The sequence below is a fragment of the Artemia franciscana genome, chromosome 7 (assembly GCF_032884065.1).
Source record: "Artemia franciscana chromosome 7, ASM3288406v1, whole genome shotgun sequence".
Classification (NCBI taxonomy): Eukaryota; Metazoa; Arthropoda; class Branchiopoda; order Anostraca; family Artemiidae; genus Artemia; species Artemia franciscana.
In genome coordinates, this window is record NC_088869.1 from 38,982,242 (window position 1) to 39,007,763 (window position 25,522).

The 25,522-nt window shown below is 36.3% G+C and overlaps 2 protein-coding genes across 9 annotated transcripts in view; one reads left to right on the forward strand and one right to left on the reverse strand.

Annotated features, from left to right (window-relative positions):
- LOC136029258 (WAP four-disulfide core domain protein 3-like) overlaps positions 1–18,962 on the reverse strand; it is a 33,667-nt gene extending 14,705 nt beyond the window's left edge. Inside the window, exons 1-3 of one of the 5 annotated variants that reach the window (XM_065707497.1) lie at positions 18,827–18,962; positions 8,418–8,611; positions 437–626 (exon numbers count right to left, since the gene is read on the reverse strand). In XM_065707497.1, coding sequence (XP_065563569.1) covers positions 437–626; positions 8,418–8,611; positions 18,827–18,896 — 454 coding nt within the window. In that variant the 5' untranslated portion in view covers positions 18,897–18,962. Of the gene's footprint in view, positions 1–436; positions 629–7,574; positions 7,700–8,417; positions 8,612–18,826 lie in introns of those variants that run through there. The other 4 variants (XM_065707496.1, XM_065707499.1, XM_065707498.1 and 1 more) reach the window with 4 other exon arrangements.
- Positions 1–25,522, forward strand: part of LOC136029257 (uncharacterized) — a 113,786-nt gene that overhangs the window by 38,213 nt on the left and 50,051 nt on the right. For 3 of the 4 annotated variants that reach the window (XM_065707491.1, XM_065707495.1, XM_065707494.1), the window contains exon 2: positions 21,782–21,983. In XM_065707491.1, coding sequence (XP_065563563.1) covers positions 21,783–21,983 — 201 coding nt within the window. In that variant the 5' untranslated portion in view covers position 21,782. Of the gene's footprint in view, positions 1–15,274; positions 15,359–21,781; positions 21,984–25,522 lie in introns of those variants that run through there. The other variant, XM_065707492.1, reaches the window with a different exon arrangement.

Below are 25,522 nucleotides of genomic sequence, written 5' to 3' on the forward strand. Positions count from 1 at the left end.
AGCCATAGACTGAAAACTCACAAAAAACTCCACCCCCTCGCTTAGGCCCAACCCTCTTGATATCTACTACGATAGTAGACATCAACGCCTCTACCAAAATTCTGGCCATGTCACAACAATAATTCCAGGTTCGGCTCATTATTAGTGTTTTTCAGTGATTTCAGTTTTATTTTGTTTAGTGATTTATTTTCTGGTTAGAGATTTCAATTTGAACCCCATGATGACAAACACAGCTTCGGTCGAAAACATCGTTGAAACAAAATCAAGACCTAGCAACCATAGCTTTGGTAAGCTTATTACTTTCTACCATTATTACCGGTTCTTTTTTTTTGGGGGGGGGGGGAGGGTAGTTATCATTTTCTTGTTCGGTTCAAAGTTCATGAAGGTTCTTTGGGACTGTATTGTATTGCTTAGATACAGCAAAAGAAAGACTAACCATTTTTAACTGTGGGGTCCTTGGGACATTGATCTCCATATCCTTTAACTGGTCTAAGCGGCTGACATGTGTGACCACATCCGTTTGAACAACAGCCTTCACCTGGAGGGCATCCATCTCCACACAGTTCAATACAGGGTCCAATAGTGCCGGGTGGTAGGATAGGGCATGATCTTGAACAGTATTTGATATCTAAAATATATTATTTTGACAGTCATTTGTATTTAATAATAGTTAAAACCATTGGGTTCGCCCTCTTAGAAATTTGAACACTTCGCCCTCTTAGCAATTTGAACAACGTGAGCACGTAAATAGAATGAAGGAGTATTTACTCCCATCCCGCTATAAAAAGTTTGTAAATACTACTTTACTGCTACTGTTTGTACTGGATACCTTGGGGATACCAGCTATTTGATCTCCGACGCCGCATCAGTGTCACTGGTCGTGCCCCTAGAGTATAGTAACGCGATCGAGTGCTTTCAAGGGCTCTATAGTTTCTTTGCGCACTAATATTGCAACCAGTGTATGTCTGAAACGTGTACTACCTTTACAAGGGCCAACCTATTGACCACGGGTTCAACAACCTGTGTCACCACAGTGTTGTCATCACAGGAAAAGTTAAAGAAAGATGGGCGGAACATTTTGAGAATGTACTAAACCGAGATACAGTTGCAGGAAAAGATATAGATGAAAATGGAAAAGTTTGTGATACCTTGGATGTGAAGGAAGATTTGTTTTGTGAGGAAGAATTAGCGACAGTACTAAAAGGATTAAAAATAATAAGGCTGCATATTCTGATAGTGTGGTAAATGAGTTTCTTAAATATGGTGGCTCTGAGGTTAGAAATACGCTGCTGAATACTATGAATATGATTTTTGAAAAAGGAGAAGTACCTAACGATTTTAGGAAAACCTTAATTGAACCATCCTATTAAAAAGAGGTGATTTGAGTGATTGTTGTCATTATCGAGGCATTAGTCTGGTCTCTGTAATTAGCCAATTACTTAGTAATACGATACTTTTTAGACTTATAGATGTTGTAAACAAAGTTCTAAGAGAAAGACAGTGCGGTTTTAGAAATGGTAGAGGTTGTGTCGACCAAATTTTCTCTCTTAGGTTAACAATTGAGAAGGGTCTAAGTTGTCAAACACCCTTGGTTGTCAGTTTTATAGATTATGACCAAGCGTGCGATTCTGTTAATAGAAGAGCTTTAGGAAAGGTCTTATTCTTGTATGGTATACCAGACAAATACATCAAAGTGATTATTGCTATGTACTAGAATAACACTGATGGGTTTTAGGTAGGAAATGAGGTTAGCAGCTGGTTTTGCTAAGCAGGGTTGTGTTCTATCCTCCTTTATATGTATCATTTTGATGGACTTTGTCTTAAGGATCAAAGTAAAGGCAATAGGAGACCACGGAACCAAATGGGGAGCAAAAACTCTCCTTGACTAAGATTATGCTAATGATTTAAGCATCCTAGATGAAAGTGTGAGCTAAATGAATGAACTTCTAGAGTTTTTTGCGAGTTCAGGGTGCTAGAATAGGTTGGAAAATTATTGTTAAAAAGAATAAGTCACCAAGGCTAGGAATAAGTTACGAAGAAAAGGTGACGTTTGGTAACGAAAAGATTGATCAGCTGTGTGTTTCAGTTATCTTGTTAGTGTCATTAGTAAAGACGGTGGGAGCAGTGAAGATGGTAAAAGTAGAATAGTCAAGGCTCAGTGTGTTATTCCACAGTTAAAATAAAGTTTGGAAGATTTGGAAAATAAGTCTGCAAACCAAGATTAGAATATTGGAAGGTATAGTATTGACAGTAGTCAAATATCGTTCTGAAGCATGGGCGCTCCGAAGAGCGGATTAATATTTACTAGATTTTTTCCAGGGAAATTGCCCATGGATTCTTCTGGGTACCTGGTTGACTGACCGTATTTCAAACAGTAGGTTGTACGAAAAGGAGTGGTTCAATCCCGCTTACTAGGGCTATACTGAAAGAAAGGTTGAGATGGCTAGGGCACTTTCTGCGGATGAAGGATGACAGATTGCCGAAGGTTGTCCTTTTCGGCCAACCGTCCAGGGCTAAACAGAAAGCAGGTCGTTTTGTTAGGGGTGAGAAGATGTCATAAAGAAAGATTTAAAGGAAATGGGAACTTCCTGGAGGTTGTAAACAGGGAGAGTTTAAATAGATTGGGTTGAGAAGGAGTGTGCGTAGCTGTGTTGGCCTCAGGCAGCTCTGTGCTGCGCTGAGTTTTTAGTACTCGTAGTAGTAGTATCCCCTTTTAGGGCAAACGGACCCTCCTGTCGATATATTAATGACGGTACTTCTGGAAAACTCTTTACCTACCCTGCCAGGGTTCGGGAAAAAAATGGTTTCACACAGTTGGAGAAAATAACTCACTTTTAATTTCCGAATGTCAATTCCAACAAAACATGTATCTACGAACTCTATAAGTGAACTCTCCAAAAAGACGGACTAACTACAAAACCTTATAACATTATATTTCAATGGGCAAGATCAGACAAGACAGAAATAAATTCTAGCCCCATTTTTACTTCTTTAGTTCACTTCTTATGAGATTCCTGCCTTGGCAACGAGAGTTTAGCTTGACCTTTGAAATTACACTGTCCTTAGAATTTAGCCTGTATTTTGAATTTAAACAAATATAATCAAGAAGGAAACGGGTCATTTATCAAACAGTTAGTGGTAACGAACTCTAGTATGGAGCGACCCGGCTCAATAGTAACCAAAACTCCTATCTACAAAAATGTGAAATTTTGTATTTTTTGTCAGAAGGCAGATCACGGATGCGTGTTTATTTGTTTTTTTTTCGTTTTTTTTTCCCAGGGGTGATCGTGTTGACCCAGTGGTCCTAGAATCTTGTGGAGGGCTCATTCTAAAGGAAATGAAAAGTTCTAGTGCCCTTTTTAAGTGACCAAAAATTGGAGGGCACTTAGGCCCCCTCCCACGCTAATCATTTTCCCAAAGTCACCAAATCAAAATTCTGAGATAGCTATTTTATTCAGCGTAGTAAAAAACCTTATAACTATGTATTTGGGGAAGACTTACTCCCCCACAGTCCCCGTGAAAGGGGCCACAAGTTGCAAACTTTGACCAGTGCTTACATATAGTAATGGTCATTTGGAAGTGTACGGATGTTTTCAGGGGGATTTTTAGGTTGGGAGGGGGGTTGATAAGGGGGGGGCATGTTAGGGGAAATTCCCTTGGAGGAATTTGTCATTGGGGAAGAAAATTTTCATGAAGGGAGCGCAGGATTTTCTAGCATTATTTAAAAAAACAATGAAAAAATAAATATGAAAAAGTTTTTCAATTGAAAGTAAGGAGAAGCATTAAAATTTATATGAACAGAAATTATTACGCATACAATGGGCTCGCCTCCTCCTAATATCTCGCTCTTTTCGCGAAATCATTTTTAGTAATTTCAACTGTTTATTCTACGACTTTTGTGATTCAGGGGTCATTCTTAAGAAATTGGGAAAAATTTAAGCTTTAGTGTAAAGAGCGTGGTACTGACGAGGGGGTGAACCCTTCATATACGTAATAAAAACACGAGAATACATTCGTAAAAAATTAAAAGTTCTAGTTGCCTTTTTAAGTAACCAAAAAATCGGAGGGCAACTAGCCCTCCTCCCCCGCTCCTTTTTTCTCAAAATCATTCGATTAAAACTATGAGAAAGCCATTTAGCCAAAAAATAAATATGCAAATTTCGTTTTAATTATTCGTCTGCGGAGAGCCAAAATCAAAACATGCATTGATGAAAAGTATGAAAGTGATTCATACATTGATCCGTGTATGAAAGGGGCTGTTCCCTTCTCAACGTCCCGCTCTTTACGCAAATTTTTTTTTACTGTTTAATAAAGTAGAATTGAGAGAAAGAGTCAAACTTTAGCGTAAGGAGCGGGGCGTTGAGAAGGGAGCAGCCCCTTTCATACCATAAATCAAAGACAAATTTTTAATTGTAAGAAGTTCGTGGACGGAAAAATGTTTAATTGTAAAATGACTGAAGAACCTACAATGGCAACAGCCGAGAAAGCTGCTCAAAGAGTCTATGCCAAAAAACTTGCGGCTGATAGAGAAAGTAAGAAAAGAAAGCGTGCCGAGGAATCACAAGAACAGCAAGAAAACAGGCTTGAAGCTAAAGAACGTAAAACCGCGCAGTTAGATGAAAATCCACCTGGACAGCGAGAGTCAAAACATATCAAAACTGAATATGATAGCGATGATGATTGGGTTTGGGATTTTGACTTGGATAAGGTCATCAATGCCTACCAGATTTTAGTTAAAAAAACAAAGGTTCGGTGATATGTATTTCATAGTGACGCTGAAAAATAAAGAAGAAAAAGAAAACTGAAAAAAGAAAAAAGGTAAAAAAACTAAAAAAAACTAAAAAGAAAAAACACTCAAAGAGAAATTACAGACCGGGACACAAATGACGACCGGGACAGAGGGAATATAAATGACGACCGGGACACCCAAAGAGAAATTATAGACTGGGATACCGGGACACAAATGACGACCGGGACACAGGGAATATAAATGACGACCAGGACACAGGTATTTAAAAATATCGTTTAAAGACAAATTTTTAATTGTAAGAAGATCGTTGAAAGAGAAATTTGAACACCCGAGGAAGCTGCTCAAAACGAATGTATTCAAGCCAAGGCAAAATCCTGGCTAGGAATATTTTTTATAATTAAAACATCCTAGAATTCTTTTCTTGGATGATCAAAAGAATCCATTGAATTCTTTTGATTCAAATCTTCAATTTACAATAGAACTGGAAGATTCAGGAAAGCTCCCTTTCTTGGATGTTTTAATTATAAAAAATATTCCTAGCCTGGATTTTTCTATATATAGAAAGCCAACCCATAATGATCGGTATCTACATTTCTCGTCAAATCACCCTCCTTGTGTAAAAAGAGGGGTAGTAATTTCTTTAGTCGACAGGGCTCTAAAAATATGTTCACGTAATCATGTAAAATCCGAGTTAGATTATGTTAAAGATATTCTATTCTGCAATGGCTACCCAATCAACCTCATTGAAAATATAATAGATAGACGATTAAAAAAGATAAAACAGGAAAACAGGAAGCCCGTCCCCCTTGATTCAGGTACACTGCCAATTGAGAAAAAAACTTTCACTACATTACCATACGTCTCGAAACTCAGAGACAAACTTGGAAAAATTTTAAAAAAAACATAATCTCTCTGTTTCTTTCAAAACTGAACAAAAGGTTGAACATTTTTTCAACTCGGGAAAGGATAAAACGGACCCTGTACTTGGTAGTGGTGTCTACTGAGTCCCCTGTTCATATGGAAAATTTTACATTGGAAGGACCAATCAACAACTAGGGGAACGATTGCAAGAACACAAAATTTCAATAGATAAGTCCCTGAGATTGGAAAATAAAAATGACAACTGTGATTCAGCTCTGGCCCAGCATATATATGAAAATCCTGACCATTTAGTTCTTTTTGAAGAGGCAACTTTAATATCTACCGTAAATGGTCTACCGCAATCTTTTAAAGAGGCAATTGAGAAAAAAAAAAAATAGAAATAGAAATTTGGCTATAAATAGAGACACGGGAGATATTTCCTTAAGCCCAATTTATAATAATTTAATATTAAAAGACTATGAATACTTTCGCCCAATCTAATTTAAGACAACCTGTCCGCATATCTAATGAAAACCGAAATTGTAGACAGGCGAAATCTGTTGCAAGGCAAAGGATACTTATTCAATCTAATTGGTAACTTCTCTTTCATTGATTTAAACTTGGTTTTTGTTGGTTGAGTCAGTGTCTTTCTTCCTCTCGTGTAGTTCACTTATAAAGGTTAGATTTTGCTGTTGTTTTCTTCTTTGTTTCTTTTTTTTAGCACTGAGGACGACTTGGCGGAGGTCCTTGTCGAAATATTTGCTTGTTTTTCATATTTAGCTACTGGCTGATAAAATCCTCGTTTTTTCACCTATTTGTTTTTTCTCTTTTCATTTTTTATTCCCTTTCTTTGTTTTCATACATCAAAAAAATGAATATAAATAAATTTATGGAGATATGTTACCTGGGAAAAATACATTTTTCCCAGGTGATTTATGGTGATATATATGGAAATTTATGGTGAAAACTCTATCATTAATTTTACTAAAATAAAACTAACTGCCAAAACTTTCAATTAAAGCTGAAATTCTATTTCACGGAGCCTTTTGTGATTGTAAAGGAAAAAGACCGCAATGATCAACTGCCATGTGAAAAAAAAAAAAAATCCTCACACCCTTGAAACGAAAAATGCCCATTATGTTACCATCGTAGCTATGAGTTACGAGTGTATAGTTAGGAGCTCTTAAACTTACCACTATAGCTATGAACCAGGCACGTACGTAAGAATTTTTTCGGGGGGGGGCAAAACTTTCGAAACAGCAGATATAAAGTAGCACTTTTTTGTATTTAATAATGCAAAATGCACGTATGTCGGAAAATACAGATTAACTTTAATCTGTAGTATTGTAGCGGATGGGGGGAAGAAGACTGAAGCCTCAAAAGTACGTTTTAGGCTCAAATTATGTTCATAGCGATTTAGAACCAGTGATTAATCTATTATATCCCACTGGAAGGGAAATTTTAGGGTTGACAGTGCAATATGGGTACTAAGGGGGTAGTTCTTCTATTGTAAAAACATCGATTTTAATGAAAAACGATAGTTTCCAAAATTGATCCATTAAAAGCTGTACTTTATCCTGAAAAGGGGGGATAAACGCTCTAATATCAAGGATGATTCGATTTTGCTGTGGAAAGCAAACTCTCTTTACAAAAAAAATAACATTACAATTGCTAATTACTTCAAAAAGGGTAAAAACTTGGACAGAAAATGGGTTAGTAATTGGGCAGTGACTTACCGGATAATTGCATGCTGTAAAATCCCCCAAAAAGGCTTCACACATGTATCTAGAGTCTTAATAATTGTCGTACTTTTGCCAGAAATCCCAAGAAACCATGGGGAAATTATGAGTTATAATCTAAGAAACTTACCACCACAGTTATGAACTATGAGTAGGCCTATATAACTATAAGTTGTTTTAGAAAATTACCACCATAGTTATGAGTATACAGTTATGAAACTTACTACCATAATTGTAAGCTTCACTTTTCACTAAAAATAGAACCAAAACGATCGTAACAAAACAAGTCTTCATTTTCAACTATTCTCCTATAAAGAGCTAAAAAAGCTAAACTAGAAAAAGCTTAAAATTTAAAGCTGGCACTGACAATAAAATATTAAACACATGGGAAATACCATTGCCAATTTTGCTGATTTATTCTTCCTTCTCTTTGACAAAAGATTGATTTTTCTTTTGTCGGCGTCTTCGCCTTTTAAAAGTTCTAAAAAAAAACAAAAAAAAAAAACAAAAAAAACAACAACAACAAATAAACCCGCATCCGTGATTTGTCTTCTGGCAAAAAATGCGAAATTTCACATTTTTCTAGACAGGAGCTTGAAACTTCTACAATAAGGTTCTCTGATACGCTGAATCTGATGGTGTGATTTTCATTAATATTGTAGAACTTTTAGGGGGTGTTTCCCCCTATTTTCTAAACTGAGGCAAATTTTCTCAGGCTCGTAACTTTTGATCCGTAAGACTAAACTTGATGAAAATTATATATTTAAAATCAGCATTAAAATGGGATTTTTTTATGTAACTATTGGTATCAAAATATCATTTTTTAGAGTTTCGGTTACTATTGAGCCGGGCATGAGATTTAAATTTGAACCTGTTGAAACAAAATCATGACCTGGCATCCATAGCTTAGGTAAGCTTATTACTTTCTACTATATTTAATGTTTTATTTTTAATTTTTTTTTGGGGGGGGGGGGGCAGGGTATTTATCATTTTCTTGTTCTGTTCAAAGCTCATAATGGTTCTTTGGTACTGCATTATATCGCTTAGATACAGGAAAAGAAAGACAAATCATTTTTAATTCTGGGGTCTTTGGGACATTGATCTCCATATCCTTCAACTGCTCTAAGCGGCTGACATGTATGGCCACATCCGTTTGAACAACAGCCTTCACCTGGAGGGCATCCATCTCCACACAGTTCAATACAGGGTCCAATTGTGCCTGGTGGTAGAATAGGACATGATCTTGAACAGTATTTGATATCTAAAATATATTGTTTTGACAATCATTTTTATTTAATAATAGTTAAAACCACTGGGCTCGCCTTCTTAGCTATATGAACATGGTAAGCACGTACACAGAATGAGGGGGGTATTCACCCCATCCCGCCATTAAAAATTTAGGAATAGTACTTTACTACTACTGTTTGTACTGGATTCCTTGGAGATTTCGAAGGCTCTACAGTTTCTTTGCGCGCTAATACTACAACCAGTATGTATCTGAAACTACCTTTAATTAGCCGAACCTTTGGCCAACTCTGCAACAACCTGTGTCGCCACAGTGTTTCGTGAGCAAGAATTTGCAAGTTCTATCCCCCTTTTATATGGATCATTTTGATGGACTTTGTCTTAAGGAGCACAGGAAAGGCAATTGGAGACCACGTAATCGAATGGGGAGGAAAAACGCTCCTGGGCTTAGATCATGCTGATGATTTAAGCATATTAGATGAAAGTGTGAGCAAAATGAATGAATTCTTAGAGGTTTTGTGAGTTCAGGGTGCTAAAATAGGCTTAAAAATTAATGTGACAAAGACTAAGTCACTAAAGCTGAGAATAAGTGAAGATGAAAAGGTGCCTTTGGGTAACGCAAAGATTGATCAGGTTGGCAGCTTCGCTTACCTTACTAGTATTATTAGTAAAGACGGTGGGAGCAGCGAAGATGTTAAAAGTAGAATAGGTAAGGCTCAGGGTGTTTTTTCACAGTTAAAAAAAGTTTGGAAGAATAGAAAGATAAGTCTGCAGACCAAGATTAGAATATTGGAAGCTACAGTAATGACAGTGGTCAAATATGGCTCTGAAGCGTGGGTTCTCCGAAAAGCAGATGAAAAATTACTAGAAGTTTTCCAGAGAAATTGCCTATGGATTGTTCTTGGTACCCCGCTGACTTACCGTATTTCAAACAGTAGCTTGAACGAAAAATGTGGGTCAATCCCGCTTTCTAGGGCTATAATGAAAGAAAGGTTAAGATGGCTAGGCCACGTTCTGCGGATGAAGGATGACTGATTGCCGACGATTGTCTTTATTGGCCAACCGTCTGGGGCTACACGGAAAGCAGGTCGTCCTTGTCTGGGTTGGGAGGATGGCATAAATAAAGATTTAAAGAAAATGGGAACTTCCTGGGAGAGTTAAAAAGGGAGGCCTTGAATAGATTAGGTTGGAGGAGGAGCGTGCTTAGCTTTGTTGGCCTCAGGTGGTTTGGCGAAGCAGTGAGTTATTATTAGTAGAAGTAGTACTAAAAGGTTTAAAAAATAATAATGCTACAGGTGCTTATAGATTGACAAACGAGTTTCTTAAATATGGTGTCTCTGAGGTTAGAAATAAGCTACTGAATATTATGAATATGATTTTTGAAAAAAGGGAAGTACCTTACGATTTTATGAAAACCTAATTAAACCACTGTATAAAAAAGGTGATAAGAGTGAGTGTTGTAATTATCGAGGCATTAGTCTGGTATCTGTAGGTAGCAAATTACTTAGTAATATGATAGTTTTTAGACTGAGAGATACTGTAAACAAAGTTCTAAGGGAAGAGCAGTGCGGCTTTAGAAAAGGTAGAGGATGTGTCGACCAAATTTTCACTCTTAGGTTAATAATTGAGAAGTGCCTAAGTTGTCAAACATCATTAGTCCTCAGTTTTATAGATTATGATCAAGCGTTCAATTATGTTGGTAGAAAAGCTTTAGCAAAGGTCTTATCCTTGTATGGTATACTAGACAAATACATCAAAGGGATTAGTGCTATGTACGAGAATAACACTGATGGGATTAAGGTAGGAAATGAGGTTAGCAGCTGGTTTTATCAAGCAGGGTTGTGTTCTATCCCCTTTTATATGAATCATTGTTTTTCACTTATTCAATCATTGTTTAGTGATATGTGATAGTGATACATGATTGTGATATTATTCAATCATTAAAGTTATTAGTGATACGTACAAGAATAACACTGCTGCGGTTAAGGTAGGAAATGAGGTTAGCAGCTGGTTTTATTAAGCAGGGTTGTGTTCTATCCCCCTTTATATGAATCATTTTGATTGACTTCGTCTTAAGGAGCATAGTAAAGGCAATGGGATACCACGGAATCAAATGGGGAGGGAAAACTCCTGGGCCAAGATTATGCTGATGGTTTAAGTATCTTAGATGAAAGTGTGAGCTAATTGAATAAACTTTTAGAAGTTTTGCGAGTTCATGATGCTAGAATAGCTTTGAAAATTAATTTTAAGAAGACTAAGTCACTAAGGCTAGGAATAAGTGAAGATGAAAGGGTAACGTTGGGTAACGAAAGGGTTGATCAGGTGGGCAGTTACACTTACCTTGGCAGTATTATTAGTAAAGATGGTGGGAGCAGTGAAGATGGTAAAAGTAGAACAGCCTCAGGGTGTTGTTTCACACTTAATAAAAGTTTAGAAGAATAGGAAGATAAGTCTGCAAACCAAGATTACAATATTGGAAGGTACAGTGATGATAATAGTCAAATATATGGCTCCGAAGCATGGGCACTCCAGAAAGCGGATGAAGATTTACTACATGTATTTCAGAGAAACTGCCTACAGACTGTTCTGGATACCCGGTTGACTGACCGTATTCCAGACAGTAGGATGCACCAAAAACTGGCTCAATCCCATTTTCTAGGGCTATAATGAAAGAAAGGTTGAGATGGTTATGGCACGTTCTGGGGATGAAGAATGTCAGATAGCCGAAGATTGTCCTTTTCGACCGACCGTCTAGGGCTAAACGGAAAGTAGGTCGTCGTTGTTTGGGGTTGGAGGATGTCATAAAGAAAGATTTAAAGGAAATGGGAATTTCCTGGGAGGTTGTAATGTGAGAGGTTTTGAATAGATTGGGAGAGAGGAGGAGTGTGTATCGCTGTGTTGGCCTCAAGCGGCTTTTTGCTGTGATGAGTAGTTAGTAGTAGAAGTAGCAGTAGTAATATCCCTTTCTAGGGTAAGCTGGCCCTCCTATTGATATATCAATGACGGTACTTTTCGAAAACTCTTTACTTAACCTCCCAGGGTTCGGGGAAAAAATGATTTCACACAGTTGGAGAAAATAACTCGCTTTTAATTTCCGAATGTCAACTCCGACAAAACATGTATCTACGATCTCTATATGTGAACTCTCTAAACGGACTAACTACAAAGTCACTGGTTTAACACCAAGGAACCTGGTGTGGGAGAATGACCCTGACCAATCCTATAAATGAGGGCTTTAAATTCACAAGCTGTTTTTTAATAACATTATGTATCAATGGCCAAGGTCAGACAAGACAGAAATAAATTTTAGCCCTTAAGTTTACTTCGTAAGAGATTACCGGCTTGGAAATGTATGTTTTGCCTGTCCTTCGAAACTAAACAAATTTAATGAAGAGGGAAACGGGTCGTTTATCTTAAAAGAAAAGGGGGAAAGCCCCAACTGCTACTAACAATTTACTGTAGCACCAAGTCACCTGTGGCCAACACAGATGCACACTCTCCTCCTCTAACTCAAATTATTTAAAGCTTTTCTCTTTACTCCCTCCCAGGAAGTTCATTTAAATCTTTCCGACTTCTTCCCACCCCATTCGCCGTTTGACTCTATGCCAAAAAAGGAAGATCTTTGGCAGTTTCTTATCTTTCATCAGCAAAACCTGTCCTAGTCATCTCAGGCTTTCTGTCATTATAGCTCTAAAACATGGAATTCAGTCGCGTTTATATATATATATATATATATATATATATATATATATATATATATATATATAGACCCTCCCCTTGATTTTGCCTCTTCTTCTTGACAATTACCTTCAGCATCACCCTGTCCATATTCCTGTGTTTCCGGAATACCTTTGATAATAAGCAGTAGCGTGCAAGAATGCTGCATTGGATTTCCGAAGCCCCAAAAGGTACTATTGATTAGATAGCCGTATAGACCAGGATTGTTGTAGCCATGCCAAGTCATGCTCTGCTTGCAATACGAGACCCAAAGTTCGGTCCCTCCCCCCACCTCAGCAAGGTTTGATGGCAAGCTTGCTACTTGTCTCTGTAAAAAGATCCAGCAACTGAAAAGTCGACTCGACGCTCTCTGGGCCAGCAATTGCTCAGGAGGATCTTTATCCTTTTATAAACCAGGCAAGTCCGTATCCAGGGTTGTAAGTGTTTTAAACTCCCTGAAATGTTTGTCCGACTCGTTAAAACGTAAAAAAATGAATATAAACAAATTGCTTATGCGTTTTTTGAAGTTTATTACCTCCCCCCCGAAAAAAATCTTTTTAAAACCCCTCACCGAAAGAAAGCTTGGATACGGCCTTAAAACAAGGGTATTTAAGGTCAGAAATTTTTTTGGAGAAGGGGTACAGAATTTTAAAATCATGAAAGGAGAAGATGAACTAATTTTAAGTCAGTGGGACTAAGGCCAGTAAGGTGATTGGATCTTAATGAAATTTGATTTTTGGAATGATATTGTGTCTCAGAGCTCTTATTTTAAATCCCGACCGGACCTGATGACATTGGGGGGAGTTGGAGGGGGGACCTAAAATCTTGGAAAACACTTAGAGTTGAGGGATCGGGATGAAACATGATGGGAAAATAAGCGCAAGTCTCAGATACATGATTGACATAATCGGAACTGGTTTGCTCTCTTTGGGTAGTTGGGGGGGGGAGTAATTCTTAAAATTAGAAAAAATGAGGTATTTTCAACTTACGAACGGGTGATCGGATCTCAATGAAATTTGATGTTTAGAAGGATATCGTATCTTAGAGCTCTTATTTTAACTCCCGACCGGATTTGGTGACGGGGGCGGGGAGTTGGGAGGGGGAAACCTAAAACTTGGAAAACACTTAGAGTGGAGGGATCGGGATGAAACATGGTGGAAAAATAAACACAAATCCGAGATAGATGTTTGACATAACGGAACGGATCCGCTCTCTTTGGGGTAGTTGGGGGGGGGGGTATTTCTGAAAAATTAAAAAATGAGGTATTTTTAACTTACGAACGGGTGATCGGATCTTAATGAAATTTGATATTTAGAAGGATATCGTGGCTCAGAGCTCTTATTTTAAACCCGACCGGATCTGGTGACATTGGGGGGGAGTTGGGAGGGGGACACCTGAAACTTGGAAAACACTTAGAGTGGAGGGATCGGGATGAAACTTGGTGAAAAAAAAAAACACGAGTCCTAGGTATATGATTGACATGACCAGAACGGATCCGCTCTCTTTGGGGTAGTTGGGGGGGGGGGGGGTTAATTCTGAAAAATTAGAAAAAAATAGGTATTTTTAACTTACGAACGGGTGATTGGATCTCCATGAAATTTGATATTTAGAAGGATATTGTGTCTCAAAGCTCTTATTTTAAATCTGACCGGATCTGGTCACATTGGGGGAAGTTTGGGGTGGGGGAAACCTAAAATGATGGGAACGCTTAGATTGGAGGGATTGGGATGAAACTTGGTTGGAAAAATAAGTAGAAGTCTTGCATACGTGATTTACATAATTGGAACGGATCCGCTCAATTTGGGGGGGGGGGGGGGGTAATTCTGAAAAATAAGAAAAAATGACGTATTTTTAACTTTCGAAGGAGTGATCGGATCTTCATGAAACTTTATATTTAGAAGGACCTCGTAACTTAGATATCTTATTTTAAATCTGAACCGGATCAAGCGTAATTGGGGGGGGGCAGTTTGGGAGACCGGAAATCTTAGAAAATACTTAAAGCGGTGAGATCAGGATGAAACTGGATGGGGAGAATAGAAACCTGTCTAAGACACGTGACTGACATAACTGGACCGGATCTGCTCTCTTTGGTGGAATTGGGGGGGGGGGGGGTAATTTTTAAAAATTGAGGTATTTGTAACTTACGAAAGGGTGATCAGATCTAAATGAAATTTGATATTTAGAAGGATTTTGCGCTTTAAAGTTCTAATTTCAAATTCCGACCAGATCCTGACATTCGGGGGAGTTGTAGGGGGAAACCGGAATTCTTGGAAAACATGAAAATTGGGGTATTTTTATCTTACAAATAGATGATCGGATCGTAATGAAATTTGATTTTTAGAAGGAATTCATGTCTCAGAGCTCTTATTTCAAATCCCAACCAGATCTTTTGACATTGGGGGGAGTTGGAGGGGGAAATCTTGGAAAAACACTTGGAGTGGAGGAATCGGGATGAACCTTGGTGGATAGAATGAACAAATGTCCTTGATACGTTATTGACAGAATCGTACTGGATTCGCTCTCTTTGGGGGAGTTGGGGGGAGGGGTCAGTGATTTGGCGAGTTCGGTGCTTCTGGACGTGCTAGGGCGATGAAAATTGGTAGGCGTGTGAGGGAGCTGCACAATTTGACTTGATAAAGTCGTTTTCCCAGATTCGACCATCTGGGGGGCAAAAGGGAGAGGAAAAATTAGAAAAAATTAGGTATTTATAACTTACGAGTGGGTAATCGGATCTTAATGAATTTTGATATTTAGAAGGACTTTGTGACTCAGAGCTCTTATTTTAAATCTTGACCGGCATTAAGCCTCTTATTTTCCTTTTTAATTCAATCTATTGATTCATAGAATTTTGTTAGAGCTCATACCATATGATCTCTTGGCTCTTAGCTCTTCTCGCCTCGTCACAAGTGCCATATGAGCTCTTAGCTCTTGTTTATTTTAGGCCAGCAAGTTAAACTAGGTAAAGTTGGTGGCCCTCAAACTGGTATTTGTGGACTCTTTGGGGATTATGATGCTGTATTAGAGCTGTTAATAAAGGAAATTTATGGTGAAAACTCTATCATTAATTTTACTAAAATAAAACTAACTGCCAAAACTTTCAATTAAAGCTGAAATTCTATTCCACGGAGCCTTTTGTGTTGGTAAAGGAAAAAGACCGCAATGATCGACTGCCATCTGAAAAAAAAATCCTCGCACCCTTGAAGCGAAAAATGCCCATGATAATGCCCATAGTTATGAGTTATAAGTATATAGTTATGAATTATGAAACTTACCTCAATAGCTATGTGCTATGAGTATATAATTATGAGTTATAAACTAAGAAAAGAACTAAATGCTGGACCAGAGCTGAATTAAAGTTGTCATTTTTATTTTCAAATCTTAGGGACTTATCTATTGAAATTTTCGTTCTCCTAGTTGTTGATGGGTCCTACCAATGTGAAATTTCCCACTTGAATACGGGACTCTGTAGACACCACTAATCAGTATAGGGTCAGTTTTATCCTTTCACGAGTTGAAAAAATGTTCAATTTCTTATTCAGTTTTGAAAAACAGATGGATTATGGTTTTTTTTTCAAGTTTGTCGCTGAGTTTTGAGACACATGGTAATGTAATGAAAGTTTTGTTCTTAATTGCCAGTGTAATTAAATCAAGGGGGACGGGCTCCCTAGTTTCCTATATTACCTTTTTTCTGTCCATCTATTAGGTTTTCAATGAGGCTGATTGGGTAACCATTGCAGAATAGAATATCTTTAACGTAATCTAACTCAGATTTTACATGATTACTTGGACAAATTTTTAGAATCCTGTCGACTAAAGAAATTGCTACCCCTCTTATGACTGAAGGGCGGTGATTTGACGAGAAATGTTGGTACCAACCATTATGGGTCGGCTTTCCTTATATAGAAAATTCAAGGCTAGGAGTATTATTTTATAATTAAAACACCCAAGAAAGGGAGCTTTCCTAAATCAGAGTATCATTTTATATGTAAACACCCAAGAAAGGGAGCTTTCCTAAATCTTCCAGTTCTATCATGAATTGAATATTCGAATCAAAAGAGTTGAAATGTGCTAAAAAGTCTTTTAGAGAGTCCTGACCATGTTCCCAAACAGCAAGAATATCACCAACGAAGCGAAACCAGAGAGTGTTTTAAGGGGGAAAGTATTCAAAGCAGATTGTTCTATAAAATCCATGTAAAAACTTGCCAAAAAAGGAGACAAAACAGTGCCCGTGGTTAGGTGGTTGATGTGAAGGAAATTTTTTCTCGGAACATAAAATATGAAGAGAGCGGGTTGCAAAGACGTACAAGCGTCATTACTGTGTCAATTTTCAAGGTTTTATAATTTGACCAGGCAGAATTTCCCTCTAATTTCCTTTGTAAGGCCTGTTCACACTTATGGACATCGCATAAAATTTACACCTAAACTGCATCAAAACTAGATAAGATAGTTTTTTCTGTTATGCTTTGATTTATTTTGATATTTCAAAAGGTTATATTTGACTTTCGTTTTTTTTTTCTTGAGCACTGAGAACGACTTGGCGGAGGTCCTTGTCGAAATATTTGCTCGATTTTAGTCTTCATATTTTGCTACTGGTTGACAAAATCCTCGTTTTCTTACCTATTTGATTTTATTCTCCATTTATTATATTCTTTCCTTTCTTGGTTTCATAAATTATGAGATATCAAACAGTTCGTGGTAACGAACTGTAGTAAGGAGCGACCCGGCTCAATAGTAACCAAAACTCTAAAAAATGGAATTTTGATACCAATAGCTACATCAAAAGAATCGCATTTTAATGCTGGTTTTAAATATATAAGTTTCATCAAGTTTAGTCTTACCCATCAAAAGTTACGAGCCTGAGAAAATTTGCGTTATTTTAGAAAATAGGGGGAAACGCCCCCTAAAAGTAATAGAATCTTAACGAAAATCACACCATCAGATTCAGCGTATCAGATAACCCTTCTGTAGAAGTTTCGAGCTCCTATCTACAAAAATGTGGAATTTTGCATTTTTTGCCAGAAGGCAGATCACGGATGCGTGTTTATTTTTTTTTTTTTATTTTTTTTTTCCCCAGGGGTGATCGTATCGACCCAGTTGTCCTAGAATGTTGCAAGAGGGCTCATTCTAACGGAAATGAAAAGTTCTAGTGCCCTTTTTAAGTGACCAAAAAAATTGGAGGGCACCTAGGCCCCCTCCCACGCTAATTATTTTCCCAAAGTCAACGGATCAAAATTCTGAGATAGCCATTTTATTCAGCGTAGTCGAAAAACCTTATAACTATGTCTTTGGGGACGACTTACTCCCCACAGTCCCCGTGGGAGGGGCAACAAGTTACAAACTTTGACCTGTGCTTACATATAGTAATGGTTATTGGGAAGTATACAGGCGTTTTCAGGAGGATTTTTTTGGTTTGGGGGAGGGGTTGAGAAGAGGGGGATATGCTGGGGGAACTTTCCTTCGAGAATTTGTAATGGGAGAAGAAAATTTCCATGAAGGGAGAGCAGGATTTACTAGCATTATTAAAAAAAAAAAAATTAAAAAATAAAAGTGAAAAAGCTTTTTCAGCTGGAAGTAAGGAACAGCAATAAAACTGAAAACAAACAGAAATTATTACCCATATGAGGGGCTCACCTCCTTCTAATACCTCGCTCTTTACGCTAAAGTATTTTCGGTAATTTCAACTACTTATTCTACGGCTTTTGTGATTCAGGGGGTCATTCTTAATGAATTGGGATAAAATTTAAGCTTTAGTGTAAAGAGCGAGGTACTGACGATGGGGCGAATCCCCTCATGTATGTAATAAAAACATGAGAATACAAAAGTTCTTTACGTAAGCTAATTTATAAGTTACGTAAATCTTTTACCAATAAAAAGATTCGTAAAAAATTAAAAGTTCTAGTTGCCTTTTTAATTAACCAAAAAATCGGGGGGCAACTAGGCTTCGTCCCCCGCTCTTTTTTTCTCAAAATCATTCGATCAAAATTATGAGAAAGCTATTGAGCCAAAAAAAAAATATGCAAATTTCGTTTTGATCATTCCTCTGCGGAGAGCCAAAATCAAAACATGCATTGATTCAAAAACGTTCAGAAATTAAATAAAAAAAACAAGTTTTTTCAACTGAAAGTAAGGAGTGACATCAAAACTTAAAACGCACAGAAATTACTTCGTATATGAAAGAGGCTGCTTCCTCATCAACGCCCCGCTCTTTACGCTAAAGTTTTTTACTGTTTTAGAAAGAAGAATTGAGAGAAAGAGTCAAACTTTAGCGTAAAGAGCGGGGCGTTGATGAGGAAGCAGCCTCTTTCATATACGAAGTAATTTCTGTGCGTTTTAAGTTTTGATGTCACTCCTTACTTTCAGTTGAAAAAACTTGTTTTTTTTATTTAATAAATTAAGAAACTTACCACATAATTATGTGCTGTGAGTAGACCTGTATAATTGTAAGTTAGGAATTAAGAAACTTACCACCATATTTATGAGCTATTATTTATGAATATACAGTTATGATGCTTACCGCCATAGTTGTGAGCTTCACTTTTAACTAAAAATAGAACAAAAATGGTCGTAACAAAACAATTCTTCATTTTCAACTATTTTCCTTGTAGAAAAAAGCTTAAAATTTAAAGCCGGCAACTGACTATAAAATATTGGGAAATGCCACATGGGAAATACCCTTGCCAATAATGCTGATTTATTCTTCCTTCCCTTTGACAGAATATTGATTTTTCTTTTGTCGGCGTTTTCGCCTTTTTGAAGTTCTGTAAACTTCCCGCCAACGATAATTGCTGCAGTGACGAAATAGCTAAGAGCGAGCTTCGTTCTCTAATTAGCGAAAGTTCAAAGACATCATCTTTATATCATAGCTGTCATAGCCAGGCCATATCCTGGGGGATGGGGTGTGGGATTTTAGCCCCCCACCCGACATTTTTGTTCGAGTAGTAAACACGTAGCAAAAATGTATTTATTCAAATTTTGATCCGTTTTTTAAAGTTTTTTTATATAAAATTCTCAATCCCCCCCCTACCCCCGAAAATAAATCCTAGCCACAGCTAAAGGTCTTATCTGACATTTTCAGATTTTTGAGATGATAACTTGAGCCGTTCAAAGGGGGAATTGGGGCAGCTGCCCAGGTGCCCTGGCTACGGAGGGGGCCATGGCTGGAGGGTTGCCCACTTTGATCAAATTTTTCACTTCGATTCGTTTTTTGCTTATTATAATGTCTCATAATTTGCTTATAAGAATGAATAATGCCTCAACAATTTGGGGCTAAAATTGACATTTTTAGAGTCTAAAACCCGGAAGATGCACGTGATTTTTTCTTATTTTAAGGGGAGAGCAGGGAAGGACAATATTTGTTAAACTAGCGCCCAATGCGTGTTTTATATGGGAACTATTGGAGAAGAAAAAATCTGCTATTGATAGAACTCGAACTCACCGCCCCTTGCACTGTACTGAAGCTGTTAGTTATTTCCCGGTCAGTCGAAAATTCTTTCATAATAGCTTGTACTGTGCCTTGAAACATGCCCTCATCCCCCCTCCCCTCTGATATAAACTCCTCGCTCTTAGCTTGTTTTAGGCGAAAAATGCGTCATCAATTCGGACTTGAAATCGAAATTTTAAAGTATCAAGCCCGGAAGGTGCACTTTTTTTGGGGGAGGGGCATATTTGTTAAAATAGGGCCCACTATGTTTTTATTTGGAAACAATTGGAGAAGTAAAAATCTACTACCGATAGGATTCGAACTCATGATCTCCTGCAGTGTAGGCAAGCTGTGGGTTATTTTCCGGTCAGTTAAAAATATTTCATAACAGCTTAAACTGTTCCTTGAAACATACCCTCCCGACCCCTCTGATTTTAGGCCTAAAATTTGGGCCTAAAATCAACATTTTTAAAATATCAAACCCGTAAGGTGCGCGGAATTTTTATTTTTTTTGTGGATGAGTGTATTCTTTAACATATCGCCCAATAGGTGTTTTATATGGAAACTACGGTGAAGTAGCGATATTTCGAGGATCGGGTCCTTTGAGTCATTGTTGCAGCAGTAGATGCAACCTAGTAAAGAGCGAACCACAGCCCATAGTAACCAAAAGTGGGAAAACATGTTTAAAAAAAAACTGCTTAACGAGAAAAACCGCCATCTGACACCGAATCAGGAATAGTAACCCTCCATAGTCCCTGGGAAAATGGGCTGTACGCGGTATTAGGTGTATTGGTATTGCGTGTATCGGTATCGGGTATATCGGTATCGTTTTTTTTTCAATCATGGTTTTTTGCATTCTATCATAGTTGTAGCAGTAGCTGCAACCTAGTAAAGAGCAAACCATTGCCCGTAGTAGCCAAAAGTTGAAAAACGCGTGTAAAAAAAATTCGTAATGAGAAAAATTGCCAAGTGTCACTGATTCAGGAATGGTAACTATCATTTCGGTTAGTCTTAAAAGTAACAGTTTATCGTGGAAACAAATTTATAGCGATTTTGTAAAAGAGCCTGAACCCCCTCGAAAATGGCGTTTGACCAAAATAAAATTGCACCATTGGAATCAGTATGGTCAAAAACCTTGTATAGGCTAATTAGAATCCCTCACCTTGAACTACAAGGAAAATCACTTTTTTGCATGGGCAGCACTGACTCCTTTTTTTTCTTTTTTTTTTTTTGTTTTTTTGTTTGTTTGTTTTTTACCAGAACTTGTGGCTTACCTGGACATCATAGAATATTGTTTATTGGCTCATTAGAACTGAAACTATAATTGATAATGCCCTTTCTAAGTGACCAAAAAGATTGGAGGCTAGCCCCCCCCCCAAAAAGTCTCCTTCACCTATAGTCGTCCCATCAGGTTTTTGAGACAGCTATTTTTTTTAGTATAGTTCAAAGATCTCATAACTATGCTTTTGATTATGACATGGCCCTGCATAGTCCCTGGGAAAAGGGCTGTAAATTATGCAATTATGGTCCTCAAAATCACCAACCTTCAAGAAATTCCTGCTGTGTGAATATGTGGTATTGTCCATAGTTGCATGTGTCAAGACTTGAAAATAATTTCTGAGGAAAATGTTCTTTCAATGAAGGTGACAAACTTCAGTCAATCCTACGTAAATTCAAATTTAGACTGTTGTATGCAACAGTCCTTAATCCCGGGGCTCAGAAATTTGTCGAGTTCTTGAGGGTGTCATATACCCAATAGATTAAAAGACATGAGAGCCATTCCAATAGTATGACTGGATGGTCCTTGCTTCACTTGTTGGGTCTCCAGCTTGAGTTAGCAGACGATTTAAGAAAATTATAGTAACGACTCTTGAGAGGGTGAAAAATTTTTTCCAAAGTTGTGATCTATCTAATCGTTTTTTCACACTGGAAAAAGTTAGTGTGCCAATTTTCAGAAAAAAGTATAGTCACCTTTTCGAGAAAAAAAAATATACACATATACAATTATTGTTCGTTTATAGGTATAAATATTGACAAGATTTTTTTTAGCATGGCTGATCTACAATCAACTTTACTCGAGGCGTACATGACACGCAAGATGGCTTTGGAGTCTGCTTTATCAAATTTGGGCACAGAAGATCAAGAACTCGTGCAAGAATTTTTCAAGTTGTTTGAGGATGTACATGCCACCTTATCAGGATGTATTGTTGACTGCCACAAAGGAATAACTATACAAAATCAATATGGACCTGTAAGTTCAGCTTTCGACTTCGCGGTGTTTTTGTACCGTTAAATATAAAAAGAAATATTTCTGTAATTGGGCTTTATGTGAGAGTTGATGAAGCTGACAAGGAAATTGAATAAGTACAAAGTTAATACGGGCCCTTTAGATCATCTTTTAACTTTGCAGAGTTATACTCCCTTATAGATATGAAAGTAATAAAGATATAGATATTGAGAGCCGTGGCTACCGCTGCCACCACAATAGGAAAGCCCCATTCCATCTCTATAATGGGGATTTGCGAGAGAGTTCATTACGTGTAAAAAGTTCAATAATTCAATATTTCAGTCATAATTGTTTATTTATTAATTAAACACTTTTTTACATAATATGGTAAGACCGAGTAGAGGAAAAAGAAAAAAAACACAGGCACAAAAAAAAATTACCGCACTAACATTTGTCATAGCAACGACATTTAACGATATTAATGAAAAACGTTGGAATATCAAGGTGGCAAGGTGGCAACCAAAACAAATATTTAGCTAACCGAAAGAAAATGGACTGGACTTTCAGACAATCAGTTCTAGCTGATATACTCGATGACCTTCCTCATGAAAGGGAGATAGATACAAAGTATAATAGAAATGTAGAAAGATCGAAAAAGAAACGTTGGAACATCAAGGTGGCAAGGCGGCAACCAAAACAAATATTTTGCAAACCAACAGCAAATGGACTGGACTTTGAGACAATCAGTTCTAGCTGATAACTCAACGACCATCATCATAAAGAAAGATAGATATAATGTAATATAGAAAGAAACACAGGAAGATAGAAAAAGAAACATAGGCCTAAGAAATTATTTTCTTATACCACTCTGCCGTTCCATGACGAAGAAATAAATTTTCAAATGGGGATAAATCCATTTATTTAGACAGTGAAAAAAACAGGCATAAAATACTACCAGTAATACTACTGATGACGGTCGCTGTATATGTGATCGAAATATCTGGGCTTTTTTTCACTGTCTAAATAAACAGATGTATCCCCATTTGAAAATTCATTTGAAACGTAGGAACATTAAAGAAAGATAGATACAAAGAAAATAAAAAATTGAAAAGATTAAAGAAAGATAAAGAACAAAGAAACGAAAAAAGTTGACAAGCTTAGCATCCTATATTGTTCAGATTTGATCAGAATTGATATGTTGATCAGAAGTGATCAGAGAGAAAACCCAAGTTCATTTCTGAAAAAAAGAATAATCTGTGATTATCTAAAAGACAAAATATGACATAAAACATGAAAATATTGATGAAGGAAAAAATAAGATAAAATTTTCAAATTTGAAGATTTTTCTATCCTTTCTCGATTAGAGTAAATATGTGAACTGATAAGAGAGGAAACCCAAGTTTTTCTCTAAAAAAAAAAAAAAAAAAAATCTTTGTCATCTTGAATTTCGTAGAAGATCTGAGGATCAATCCAAAAACAATTCAGATTATTAGATGTTTTTTTTCAGTTCTTTTCTGTTCTCTTTTTTTTTGTATGGGGTCAAAGGTATACTAAATTAAATTTAGTCATTTACTCAATGGCCGTCACCAATAAAGATAAAATAAAAGGTAAAAAATTTAAGTAACAAATTTGAAGATCTTTGCATTCTTTGTTTTTCAGAGTAAGGAACATTGGAGATTGACTAGAAAAGAAACCGACGTTCATCTTTAGAAAAAAAAGGCAACCTAAAATATGAAAAAAATTAGATGAAGGAAAAAAGAAACAAATATAATAAATTTGAATAATTTTAAATCCTTTCTTGTTCAGAGAAGTTAGTCGCATAAAAAACTAGATGCTCATCTACGAAGAACATTTGACTTATGAATTAACATATTTCAATTAATATGCACATAAATGCAAAGAAAAAATTTAAGAATGAGGAATCCTTCAATAACTAATAAGAAAATTTGCCTCAATCAAGTACTAATCTATATTAATTACTAAAGTAGGAAAACAGTCTTCCTTTCTCCTTCTGTCTTTCTTTTTTGTTTACATGTTTTTTTTTTGTTTTTTTTTTTTTTTGTGTATGTTATTCTCGTGTTTGTGCTGTTGCATTGGTGATTTCTTTTTTCAATATAATTATTAAATGTTATGCCCATTTTTATGTTATCATTTTTATATTATAATAAAAAGTTATTTAATTTTTATATTGTATTACTTGTATTTTATAATATAAGTAATGATATCATTTTCATTATCTTTTATATTATCAAATAATTATTTATGTTAGAGTGGCTAGTTTACTGAAAAAAAAAATCATGAATTATATTTGTATTTATACAAAGATATATTTATCAATATATTTTTCAGTATATTCAATCAAAAAATAAATATATATTTGTTCAATATATCAAATATAATTTGTCAGTAGATTTTAACAACGAAATTAGTATTATTTGTAATTAATCCGCATTGGCATTTTCTTCTTTTTTATTACTTTCCTTACAAATGTATAGAAAGTCAACTCGGGAATTGTTATTTTCATTTGCCGATTCGAAATATTGCATTTTGTTGTTCGGGTACCGAGATTCTAATATTTTGAGTGAAATGAAATCAAAAAGAAAAATTGTAACAAAAAAGTGCACTATTGAAATAGTAAAGGTAAATCAAAAGTTGCAAATTTATTATTCTAATACTCGAAATTGTTTTTTGCCCTTGTCTTCTTTGTATCGCGGTACCCCAAATAAAAAGTACGACTTTCAAAATAGCCTACACTTTGTTTTCAGTGAAGTGCAGATGACACTAGTGTTTAAGGCATCTGAGGGGGGTTTTAGCCCAATTCTTATTTGTGCTAATATCTGTTCATTTTAAGTTCGGCTTTATTATTCATTTTATTTTTTATTTGTTTTAAGTTTCATTTATTCATTCATAATTTCTGTTTGTTTTAGATTTGACTTGTTACATGGTTTTATTCCACAAAAACATTTTTTTGGAAAACGTTTTTAATTACCATTGGAAAGCCAGTCGGATGTTGGGTTTTTCCAATTATCTTTAAAATATGTTCATTTGTGTTATTTGTCATCCTTTTGCAAAACTTTCTAAAATTAATGTTTTTCCTGGCGTTATAAATTATTTCAGTCATTTTTAACAATAGAAATAAACATAAATATACTTCAAAAGCGCTTACCTAATTATACAAAATATGTAAAAATTGAATATTTGTCCGTATAATGAAATTTTTTAATTTTTTTTTTTGAAAAGTTAGTATCTGTGGTTCTAGGGTGTTAAAGTATGTATTTAAGTTTCACGAAATATGTCTTCTGTATTCTCTTATATTGGGTATCCTCTTTCTTTTTTCGGTCTTTATATATGAAACAGATTGTCACAGATACTTGGGACAGGGCTAAACGGCTAATTTTTCGGTATTCTCTTTCTTTTCTCGACCTTTTTATATCGAACGGATTGTCGCAGATACTTGAGACAGGGCTAATTGTTCGTAACTGTTCGACTATTCGGGTAATTGTTTGTTATTCTCTTTCTTTTCTCGACCTTTTTATATCGAACGGATTGTCGCAGATACTTGA